Genomic DNA, 13,341 nt, shown 5'->3' on the forward strand with positions numbered 1-13,341 from the left:
TCTACATAGGAACCTATATTTTTCACCTATAGGAGCAAATCTTGCGCGCTTAACCTTCATTTTTCTCCTAACCCCTGGAATAAATACAACAAATAGATAAAAAATTTTTTACCGTGACTTGCGTTTTATAGTTAGAATCGGCGGGAGGGGGAGCTGACATGCGTCCTCGCCCTCCGTTCCTTCTTTCCCTTTCCACTCGTCACTTCTCTCGTTTTTCTTCATCTCTTAATTCCCTAATGTTCCCTTCGACCTATTTTCAGGGTTACTTCTGGCAACGTTTCCTCCTATAGTAATTTATACTTTTGATGCTGGCGTGTTAAGAAAATGTAGGGAAATATTTATTATCAATAATAAACAGGCAACAATATCAAGGTATTAATATTAAGTCAGCAAGCTAGAAAAAATCTGTCAAGTGAAATAGATACACAAGTTTCCGAATTATCATAAAATCCGAAGTTAAAAATTCACTAATTGTCAAGTTCCCCAATTCAAACAAAGAATTCTTGTTTATGAATATTATATATGTGAGCCATATATTATATATTTTATCATAGCCAAACCAAATTCTGAATTATCAAACTATATTTCAACCAAGTTTCCTCTTTCAATTTACTTGCTTCCAAACTGAAAAACTCACTACTGAGGTAGAGGTTCTTCTCGACGATTGTAAGCCATGACTCATAGTCGTCGTCATTCGCCCTCTTACCTGAACATCGAGATTGCACTTTTTAAAAATCAGTAATTGCCTAGCTCTGGCCTTAAACACTAAAAATTATACACTCCAACTCTATGTCCGCCAAGTCCTTATTTTTTAGTTTCTAAACAAACTAGAATATTTATAGCGTCTTTTCCTTGTGCCGTTATTTCTAATATAGTTATCTTCCACATAAAATTGGTAACCCTGACGTGATTAGATCGTGATAAAAACAATAAAAACTTATTTGTGTAGTGAAGTTACGCTATCCCTCAAGTGAAGCTATCTTAAAGTGACTGTACTCTGACCCTACGTGCAACAGCAGTAAACTGTTTTACGTGACTGTCGACCTAGTGCAGTCATTTCTGACCATTTTTTTGTTTACTAGTGATTGTGTTTTATAGTTTCTTAGTGAAAATGCCTGACAATCACACGCAAACTGAAGCAAGGATTCAAGACGTTCCTGTGAAGGTATCTCCTTTTTACTCGGATGAACCCGAATTATGGTTCTCTATGCATGAGGCTTCTTTCGACGTGAGTAACGTTTGATCTTACAAGGTAAAGTACAGTTTTGTTATTTACAACCTGAATCCATGATACGCAAAAGAAGTGCGCGACATAATTTGTAGTCCACCTGCTAAAAACGGATTCGACAAACTCAAAACAGAGCTTATTCATCCATTAAGCTCGAACCAAAGAGCAGAGAACGCGGCGTCTCCTGGAGCATGAAGAACTTCGAGATCGCAAGCCGTCAACATTTCTACGTCATCACGATAAGGTGATCGAAAGCCTCCGTCTAGAAATAATGGCTCTACTTTGCGATATTTCAGAAAAACCTGCTCGAAACGGAAGTTCAAGTCGCCCAGCGCGTTCGGGACGCTATCGGTCGCGATCGCGCTCGCGTTCAAGATAGCAAACGAACCAAGATAACGGGATGTGTTGGTACCACGCGCGTTTCGACAAGAAGGCCCAAAAGTGCAATACACCGTGCCCTTTCAAGCGGGGAAACGACAAGGGCACTTGCTAGAGGCGGTAGGCGACCCTTGCCCTTTTTTGCGCTGCCTTTTTGTGACAGATCGTAAAATACGAGAACAGTTTCTTATCAACAATTGTACAGATATGTGCGTGTACCCGCGATAGCGAGTGCGCGGATTGTTACTCAAAAGATCTTGTGAACTATATGACGCGAACGAATACACCATTTCCACGTATGGTTTCATAACGCTAACTCCTGACTTCAAACAAAATCGCAATTTCACTCAGCTAAGGTAATATATTAGATGGAAATATGCAAGCTGCCATTCTGGTTCCCCGCTAAATTCAAAATTTGCTAAGTTGATTTAGAATGATATAAATACACTTACATGATATAGATTATTTATTCTCAAATTACACTGAAGCATTTTTATCAAAACATAAATTATAAATAAAATTACATGTGATATAATATTTGAAATATTAAATTCGACTATATGATTTTTTAACTCACAGATTTGCCAAAAAGTAGCTCTTGCAACAATTATGATTGCAAACGAAATTTTACTCAGTTTATAAATAGGCGTGCGCTAAAATTATAATCATATGATTTTTTAAATAAATATGAAGTAATAATAAAATAATAATAGACTATAGGTCAAACATTATTGCAATCCTTTTTAAGAGCTTATGATGATAGCTATTTATATTTCACATCATACGTCCTTTTTATTTGCGTGGGTTAATGTGCGATCTCATTTCGTTTTAATATATAAAAAAATGCTTCATTTGTCGCGTCTACAATTTATGATCCACATTGACAGTCTTTCTCTTCGCCCTAATAGAACACGGTAATGTTTAAATTCATCCTCGCTTCTATTTTTACAAAACGGAGCACTGCAGTAGACCATTTTTCTTATATTCTAAACTTAATTTTAATTAAACTATACGACATGCTTATCGCACTGTTTCCCATGAACTGTTCAGGAACCAGAATGGCGCTTCCATATTCCTGTCTAATATAGTACCCTAACTTAGCGTTTGGTAATAGCGGACGTAAAGAAACCCATAATCGGTGCCGATTTCATAGCGCATTTCGGACTCTGGATGGGTTTAGGTAAGGTTCGACTCATTGACGGGGAAACGCTATTGACTTCTGAGGGTCGCATCGTCAATAGTTCTCAGAAAAGCATTAAATGCATAAAAGAAAGCGGGACAGGATCTCAAGTTTATGATCTTTTATCTCGTCTTTAGGAAATAACGCAACCCAAAGGTTTAACCACATTCGAACAACACCCGGATCACCAGTCGCAAAAAGAGCTCGGCAAATAGATGGCCAGAAATACAAAGCAGCAAAAAAAGTGTTTTACGGGATGCTGCGCATAAGATCAGTTCGATCGTCCGAAAGCATATGGGCCTCACCTCTGCACATGGCCCGAAAGTCGCTAGGCGAGTGGCGACTTTGCGACGACAATCGAGGATTAAACGCGCGAACAATTCCGGATAAATATCCAGTGTTCCATATTAAAGTTTTCGCAAATTAGCTACACGATAACAAAATTTTAAAAAAATTGATCTCGTGCGTACTTACAACCAGATTCCAGTTGCACCTGAAGATATTGCGAAAACGACTGTCATTACACCATTTGGTCTATTCGAATTCCTATTGATGCCATATGGATTGCAGAACGCGTGTTAAACATTCCAGCGCTTTATTGATGAAATCATACGCGGACTCGAGTATTGTTTCGTTTTTATTAACGATTGTCTTGTCACGTCGGAAACGGAAAAGGAACACTTCCAGCACCTGGAAGAACATTTTCGTCGTTTTCAACAACATGGAATTTTAATCAACTCCGTCAAATCCAATTTCTGTGTCGCAGACGTGAATTTTCTCGGCCACATAATTTGAAGCGGCGGGATTTACATGTTACCTGATGAAATTTCAGCGCTTCAACAACTTCCTCAAAATGGAACGGTCAAACAACTGTGAAGATTTTCGGGCTGAATGAGTTTTTTAGGAGATTCATCTTTAACGCAGCCGGAATTCAAGAAGCTCTTAACGATCTACTGGAAAGTAACGTTGAAGGCTCAACTCCCGTAAAATGGAATGAAGAAGCAACCTTTGTCCGAAGGTCGAGAATTTACAATCTATGCAGACCAAAAGCCTCTAACATTTGCATTTAAAAGAAAGCCTGAAAAATTCATCCCGCGACAGCTTCGGTATCTGGAATTCGTCGCTCAATATGCGACGGACATCCAGTACATTAAAGGACTCTAAAACGTCGTCGCTATCGCGTTTTTTAGAATCGACGAAATAGCGGCGAGGATTGATTACGAAGTTCTCGCAAATTCACAGGCCGAGGATGAAGAACTTGGAAATATCTCAGAAGAAGATACCGTTCTTCGACTCAAGAAAATAAACATTTTAGAGACAAACACTGCCGTGTACTGCGACGTCGCCGCGCAATCGACCGGGCCTTTCATGACAGCACCTTTCCGCAAAACAGCGTTTAACTCTGTGCACAATCTCGCACATTCTGGAATTCGAGCCACAATCAAATTCGTCACAGAGCGATTTCTGTGACCCTCGATCAAAAAGGACTGTCGATCCTGCGCGCGAAGTTGCATACAATGCCAGCGTGCAAAAACAACGCGCCATGTTACATATCCAACAGGAAAATTTCAGCCACCACCATCCAGGTTCGAACACGTGCATCTCGACATCGTTGGGAAACTTCCGTATTTACCTGGGTATTTCTACGTTCTCATGTGCATTGACAGTTACACTTGTTGGCCAAAAGCTTTCTCTAAGAAGAATGTAGAAGCAAACACCATCGCTTGAACTTTTTTTACAGGATGGATCGCGAGATTCGGAGTTCCACTGCGACTTACAACAGACTAAGGAAGGCAGTTCGAGTCACAATTTTTTTATTGAATTCAATAAATTGATTGGAACTAAGCATTTGAGAACCACAGCATACCACCCTTTAGCAAACGGCCTTGTTGTGCATTTCCATCGATAATAAAAAAGCATCAATAATATGTTACAAAACAGAAAACTGGATGGATGTCTTACTCATAATCCTCTTAAGAATGAGATATGCTTGGAAAGAGGGTCTCCAGACAATGTCGGCAGAATTAGTTTACGGCAAAACTATCCGACTGCCCGGAGAATTTCTCTTCCCTCAAGCAGCAACGTGAAAGATCTGAGGAAACATTTTTCCATTCTGAGACTCGCAATTGGCATACGTCGTAGACAAAAATAAACTTTTGTTTTTAAGGTCCTCAAAACATGCTCACGCACACGTTTTAATAAGCAATGGACGCAGAAAAGGTGCACTACAACCGCCTTAAGAAGGTCCTTTCCTAGTGATTTTCGGTCCCCAAAAACATTCACGGTTCGATTTCGCGAAGGAGACACTACTGTGTCAATTTATCGTCTCAAGCCATCCTATATCATCGCGTAAGATCTTCAAACTCTAACAAAATATAAAATATCGCACAATGACATGGTAACAGAGAAGCAACCAGAGGCTGATCAGCCGATCCAGTAAAACAAAACAGGACGATCCGGCAGGGGAGATCATTTTCTCGATCGCCTACAAGTTGCCTTTTTATAACTCCATCGCTAGCTGGTGTGGGAACCACTTTGAATTAAATACAAATTATATTTTATTTAAGTCAAAACAAATTCTTAAGTATCAAATTATATTTTAACCAAGTTTCCTCTTTCAATTTACTTCCTTTCAAACTGCAATACTCACCACTCAGGTAGAGGGTTTTTTCGACATCTGTAAGCCATGACTCATAGGCGTGCTCATCCACCCTCTTATCTGAACATTGAGAATGCACTTTCCAAAATTCATTATATTGCCTAGCTGTCGTCTTAAACACTACAAATTACACACTCCGTTTCCATGTCCGCAAAGTCCTTTGTTTTTTAGTTACTAAATAAACCTGAATATTTATATCGTATTTTCCTTGTGTCGCCATTACTAATATAGTTACCTGCCCCACAATATATTTATCAAGAATACAATATACAAATATTTTTATCCAAAAAATTATTTTTTAAATCATTTTTTACAAAATAATTGATAATTCTACTTTTAATCAATAAATTCTATTTATAAAAAATGTAATTGTTTATATTCGGGAGTATTTTTATGATGGTATTTTATTATCCAGGAATTGTACAATTGGGGAATTTTATTATTCATAAATTTTATTTTTCCAGATTTGTCCAATTCGGGAGAAATCTTTGGAATAATTCTAAAATATTTAAAATCTTTGAAATTTCTTGGAAGCGGAAATGTTTTCAAGTTTTTAAATCCTTTTGAGAAACCTACGGAAATAATATTTTGAAATCTTATGAAATCTTTTTGAAATCTGTGCTTAATTTGTTTGCAATTATCTACCCCTCCTCCTTAAAAGTCGGGTTGAGTACTCGAATTATGGGGAAAGAGGGACAGAGAGGACTGCTATTTGGCTAGGCATCCCGTCGATTCGGACCATAGGACGCAGGTCAAATGCAGCCTAAAAAATTGCTTAAAACCCTAATATATATGAGATTAGGCATCATTCAGAAGATCATTCTAGTATTTAGTAGTTTTTTATTGTATAATTTAACTTTCTGTTAAACAACTATTGAATTGAGCAAAATGAAGCTAGAAGCTTCAAGAAGTTTAAGGCTTGCGTTTAGATTATAAGCGAGAAGTGGCATCTTCATTCTTTGCTCGCCCGAGATAGAACTTTCATGATTTGATAGAGCGAGCGAGCACCTTTTAGTTTTGGCCAACTTCTAGCTTCATCTTGCTCAATCCCGCGAGCTAAAGCTTTCTGGAGCTAACTTCGAGGTTAGTTTTTTATTGTTTATATGTTGAGTTAAGTATCATCTAGTCGATCGCGTACATTTAAATTCTATTATTAGGATAGTTACAGTAGAAGTTAGGAATAAAGACTGAATTATTGTAACGCTGTTCACTTAAAATGTTCCTTAAGCTTTCAAATACATTTGTGTAGAACATGTTGTCATTTTATAAAGTGTAACTTAACAGCACTCTCACTTATAAATAATATATAATAAGCCATATAATTCTGTGCCCCATCCCGCCCCCAGTTTAGTGATATCACAATCATATTAAAACTACCTAACTTGCCTTCAGAAACGCTTGGGGAACGCACGCAAGCTTTTTTTTATTTTATTATACTATAGTACCTTCTTTTCTTTCCATAAATTCATTTTATTTTACAAAATCGAATAAAATTTCTTTGTGAAATTAAAAGAACTTAAATTTCGTCATTGATGACCTCGATGTATGTGCGCCGCTAAATCAACCTAATAAAAAAAGACGGTAAAGTTAATCAATTTTAAATCTCCCAAGTTTGAAACCGGTGTTTTTCTAAATAATAAAATTCGTTAATGTTTAGGTTTAAATGGTTAGTCCTGAAATTACTTAAACCAGAATAAAAATTTCTCAATATGTGTGGCATGGACTTTGAAAGTGTTTCTCACTTACAAATTATAAAAAATAGAAGAGAATGTAGCAAAATGTTTACCTACATCTGGTTTTAATAACAGATAAACTCATGCATTAGAAATAGAATTTAAAAATAAGACTTGCTTTCAAAGAAAATATCGGACATTTTGTGGACAGCCTACCCTCAGCAATGTGATTAATTTGTTTTCTGTTGATGCTTGTCTCATAATTGGACAGAACTATTATTAGGTCTATAATGTTGGTCGGCAATTAATATTTCAAAAAGTCAAGTTAAAATTTTTCATGAATATGATCTTTATCTGAAATCATCTACATTATTTAATTCTCTTTCTAGGCTGAAGACGGTGCCAAAACAAAAAGATGGTGTAGGACACTGCAAGCTCAGGCGCAATCTCTCGGCGCCTGGCGCCGGCGTCGCGGTGCTCTTCCTAACATTATGATAAGTGGTGTGGCTAGAAGCTGAAAACTTGTTTCTCATACGCACCGATTATAGCTTGTTGCAAAAACTAGAGTTTCCTACATATCTGTATAAAGAAGAGATGTTTAAAGGAACATATACTTTTATTCATACAAGATTTCTAATCACTTGTCCTTAAAAATGTAATATATTACTTAGCTGTAAGCTTACTTAAAAGATTCTTGTTCTCTTACAAAAATGATGAGTAGCTGCAATATCAATCGGTGCATTGGACTTTTAAAACTAATTTCGGGAATCGAAGTGGAAGTGTGAACGCCAAAAAATGCTCTGAGGGTCCGTCAATATTTTCGAACCATTGTTAGTAGTACTGTGTATATATATATATATATTGACAATATTTCAAAAACAGATAATAACAGTACTACCAAACGAGTTATTAGCTTGCTAATGATACAACAATGACTATTGTATCATCCTTTTATTTAAAATAAAAGGTTTAAAGTTTTTCTGAACTTTAAGAATGTTCATTACTCATTAGGACAAAATTCAAGAAACATAATGAATATGCTAAATTAATATGAATATTTATTTTTAAAAAATGATTTCTTTTGAAATGTTAAATTACTGTGCAGTTACTGACGGCTATAAATGTAGCAAGTTCTGTAATTTAAGGTTTAGGGAATAACGCCAAACTGTAATCGGCTACAATGTTCTTTGAAAACATAAAATATCATAAAATTAGGAGTTATTTTTCTACCTTTCCCTGAAACAAATATAAATAAATTACAAATGGTAGAAGTGGTGCAGCGTAGGCAAGCACACTAATTCATTAGATAACTTATAGAGGTTTTATAAGGGTGGTTTAATAACGTTTAGAGTGGCACCCGATCTCTCCTAAACACTCTGAAGCCATTTGATAAAAAATAAGCATTCGCAACACTTTAATCAATATAACATTTGGAGAGCGATATATTCGCGTCACCTGTTGAAGACATACAATCATAGCGCAATCGCCGGTCGCTGATGCGCGCGCTATAAATGGCAGCAAATGGGAAAGAATAAAACACTTCGCTCCCATGGCTGTTCCGTCACTTCGATCTATTGGCAAAGCTACTTGTTACAGAAATTCTAACAATAAAAATAATCATCTGTTATTTTGAAAATAACAATCTTATTTGCGTTTTCGTCATGAATAATAAAACTAGAATAATTAGAAATTCTACGTTCCCACGAAACAACGTTATATGAGCGGCTGAAAGTAAAAACGGGACATATGAAATTTAGGAGTAAAAATGGAACATACATTTTTCCAAGTAAAAAGGGAACAAACAAATCTTCCGAGCAAAAACGGAACAAAATTTCTTACGAGTAAAACTGTAACATACTGATTTTCCGAGTAAAAACGTAACAAACGAGCGCGCGGCTGGAGGGAGGAGATGCAAGCGCGAATGTTAGGTGGGGATGGAGCCTCTAACGGTGCCCAGGTTCGGATTATCATTTGATTAAGACTTAAGAGTCTCAAATGAAAACCAATAACAAAAAAGCAAAATATAATAGTTTACAAAAATAAATGATAACCTCTATTCTGATTGAAAAATTAGCAAATTTTTAATGCTAAAGAAATATGCGTCGCGTAGTTCAGCGAAGCATAAAAATGATGAACAATGTAAAAAAATGTTTTATAAATCAATGTTAATGTCTGACAGTGTTTTTGAACTTGCATTAGAAAAAGTATTAGCATTATTTAATTTAGAAAAACTTCGAGCAGTAAAGTTACTACGTATCGTAAAAAGAATCTGTCTAAAGATGCGAACATACAATAATGTGTATTTTGCAACAGTTCGTATAAGCAAACGTATGGGCGAGCTCTCTGAACTGTAGATTTTTCATTACACGATTTCCGATTTTCATATTATTTCGTTATTTTCGTCTTCAAATATTTCTTTAACTAAAACCGGCGAAAAGGACTCTCTTTATATGTACGTACACATACAACATTAGTACATGTAGGCGGTAAACACACAACGCGTTTGCTCCATAAAAAATATGCCCGTTCCGCGGGAACATTCTCATTGCGCGCCGGGCGCGCGACGCATCACGCTAAGATTGAGCACTTTAACTATATTTTTTCAAATATCATAAATATTATAACTTAAATCTAAAACTGTGATTTAAAGTTCTGAGGAATTACAGCCATAAATTGTAACTGAAATTTTTTTCGATTTGTTTTTAAAGAAGGTTCTCAAAGCACCTACGGCTTTGGCGATTACATTATCATTACGAAACTCGCGCTTCGTGCTCGATACTTTGTGTCCGTTCAAAAAACTTTATGAAGATAATTTGCAAATCTTGCTCAAATATACTAAAAACAACCTTTGAAACTTACGGATCTGTAAAAAAAATAAAATCGCATATTCTTAAAAATGATCCAACTTTTGAAACTTTTGTCTAATTAAGAAACTTTATAAGAATAGTTTCGAACTAAACATATGTTATATCTAGTAGAAATTGGGAATGCTATTTCTTAACCTATACAACAATTTTTTTTAAGTTTTTAAAATGTTGAAAAGAATATAACTTTTAATTTTTTTTTACTATTTTTTTAAAACTATTTTTCTGAACATTTTCAAAATTTTCAAAAGTGTCTAACTTTTCTAATTTTCATTAAAATTAAACGATTTACTTTGATGATTTAAAAGTTTTCTACCCATCTATAATAAATTTTGAAAAACATTCTAAAATTTGAAGAAAAAAATTTCAAATTTTGAAAATTCTCTAAATTCTTTTATTTTGGTTGAAAATAGCTGCTTAACGAACTTAATCTTTATTTTTGGAACCTTAAAAATAGTATTAAAGGCTGACTCGATTGGAAAAATGCTTCAAAAGTTAGCATGGCTACAACATTAAGGTAACCATACATACAGGCGGGCAGACAGACATATAGACAGACATACATACAGATATACAAACAGACCGACACCAATAAAATTATATGATTTTCGAATTCTGTGCGTGCCAAAACGTAAAGATCCATTAAAATCGATTGAAAGAAAAGCTTGCACTAAGACTCATTGATTTTGAAATTCAATACCTTATCCATGAAGGTCGTTTTTTATACTCAAAGATCACCCTCAAAATTCCTGATGAGCTTTTTGCGACAAACGACATTGTGTAATAGATTCGAAAAGTAACATTTTCTTCATATTTACCATGAAAAGGCATAATTTAGGTATTGGTAGTTGTTTAAATGATTGACAATTGCCTTCAAGTAAGAATAATTATTAAAAAAAGTATTAACTTTTAAACAACAACAAAAATTACTCTTAGCATTCGATAAGATTTAAGATTAGATTCGTAAGATTTGTCTTAACACTTTCAAAATATTCTATATAAAAAATATAATCTATAATCTTTATAAACGGTATCATTGATTCGAAAAATAATACATTTTTAGCATTGACCGGGGAAAAAATTGTCTAAGACAACAATAATTGTTTAAAAAACTGAAAATTAGTTTTAAAATACTTCGAAGCTTTAATTTTACCGTATAATAATCATTAACGATGAAAATTTTTTTTAAAAGTCGTCTTTGCCATCCTAAGAAATCACCCAGGGTGGGGATAATTATTGATTTGCCCCCCTCTGAAATCGAATGATTAGATTCATCAGTTAGTTCGAATTTTTCCAATAAATATACCTAAAATATTTTTGAAATAATTGACTTCTTTGTGAAATCTTCCTAATCCATGTCTTTAAGAAAGCATTGAAATCTTTGTCGAATATTTAAAACATTTTGAAAATATTTTGAAATATTTATGGAACTGTTGAAATCTTTGAGAAATCGTTGAAGCCTGTAAAATCTTTTAATTGTATCCTAAATCTTTGCGAAACCGTTTTCGAAATCATTCTTGCTGTTTGAAAAGTCATTCAAGTCTTTGTTAAATGTTTTAAATCTATCCGAAATCTTTAAGAAATATTTGAGATCTTTGTGAAATCTTCGAAATCTTTATGAATTTATTGCAATCTGTATAAAATATTTACAATATTTTTCAAGTAATTGTTCTATTTTTGAAATTGTACAAATTTTTTTCAAAAACGTTTTAGTCTTTGTGAAATCTTTTTAAACTATCTGAAAGCTTTGCGAAATATTTGAAAATTTTGTGAAATTTTAAGAAAACGATTGAAATCTATATAAAATATTTTGAATATTTGATAATATTTGTTAAATTGTTTAGATCTTAACGACATTTTTTAATTCGTTCGGAAATCATTGAAATCTTTGAGAAGTCTTTCCGGAATCTTTTAAATATTTATAAATAATTCGTAAACTATTGAAATTTTTGTGGGATCATTGGGAAATCATTTATGCCTTTGTGAAATCATTTAAATCCATCCGAAATCTTAGACATTTTTTTGAAATATTTGGTAATATTTGTAAAAATGATTAAAATCTTTATGAAATCTTTGCGAAATATGTAAAATCTTTAGAAAATCTTTAGAAAATCATTGAAATCCTTTGAATTTATCCGAAACCTTTAAAATCTTTGTTATTTCTTTGGAAAAACATTGAAATCTTTGTGAGATCGTTGTAAATCTTTGCGAAATCATTGAAGTCTTTGCTAAAAAATTTTAATCTATCTAAAATCTTTACGAAATATTTGCGATTTTTGTGCAATTTTTTTAAACTATGCGAAACCTTTGCGAAATATTTGAAATTTTCGTGAATCTTCAGGAAATCATTGAAATCTTTGTAATATTTTGAAATTATTTGATAATATTTGTTAAATAGTTTAAATCTTACCAAAAATTTTTAAGCCGTTAGGAAATGATTGATATCTTTGAGAAGTGTTTCCGGAATCTTTGGAAATCTTTTAAATATTTATCAATAATTCGTAAACTATTGAAATTTTTTGTGAAATCATTGGGAAATCATTTGTGCATTTGTGAAATCTTTTGAATCTATCCGAAATCTTTGACATTTTTTAAAAATATTTGGTAACATTTATAAAAATGATTGAAATTTTTGCGAAATGTTTCAATTTTTACTACATCTTTGGAGTCATTGAAATCCTTTGAAAATATTTTTGAAGTACTTGGTATATTTTTGAAATTATTTAAAACTTTGTTAAATCATTAGAAAATCATTTTTCTGTTCTTATTCTAAAAACTTATTGCAATTTCGGTAAAATCTTTGCAAAATCGTTGAAATCTTGTTAATATTTTTGAAACCTTTGCAAGCTATTAAAAATCTTTACGAAATCTTTTACATCTTTGGAAAATCATAAAAAGCCTTTGAAAATATTTTATAATTATTTGTGAAATTTTTAAATCTTGTTTAAATTATTGGCAATTAATTTATGCATTTGCGAAATCTTTTAAATTTATTTAAAATCTTTGTTAATTCTTTGCGAAATATTTGAAATATTTTTAAATATTTGAGAATAATTGTAAAAATGATCAAAATCTTTCTGAAATCTTTAAATAATCATTAAAATCTTTATGACATTTAGATATATCTGAAATCTTTGCGAGATTCTTTTAATCTTTGGGAAATCATTCTATTCTTTGCGAAATCTTTATGAAATGTTTGCAATGTTTAAAAAATATTTGATAATATTTGTCCAATTATTACATTTTTTGAAAATCTTTTATTAATTTGTAATCTTTGGACATGTTTCCACAATATTTTAATAATTTTGAAATATTCGTGAAATTATTAAAATCGTTGCCAGATTATTGAAATCTTTGTA

General features: G+C 33.2%; 1 protein-coding gene across 5 annotated transcripts in view; it reads left to right on the forward strand.

Moving 5' to 3' along the window:
- The window catches only part of LOC117174109, an 829,515-nt gene extending 821,186 nt beyond the window's left edge, over positions 1-8,329 (forward strand). For all 5 annotated transcript variants that reach the window (XM_033362864.1, XM_033362872.1, XM_033362865.1 and 2 more), the window contains one exon: positions 7,508-8,329. In XM_033362864.1, coding sequence (XP_033218755.1) covers positions 7,508-7,636 — 129 coding nt within the window. In that variant the 3' untranslated portion in view covers positions 7,637-8,329. The remainder of the gene's footprint in view (positions 1-7,507) is intronic.
- Positions 8,330-13,341: the final 5,012 nt, after the last annotated feature.

This window comes from Belonocnema kinseyi, chromosome 6 (genome assembly GCF_010883055.1).
Source record: "Belonocnema kinseyi isolate 2016_QV_RU_SX_M_011 chromosome 6, B_treatae_v1, whole genome shotgun sequence".
NCBI lineage: Eukaryota > Metazoa > Arthropoda > Insecta > Hymenoptera > Cynipidae > Belonocnema > Belonocnema kinseyi.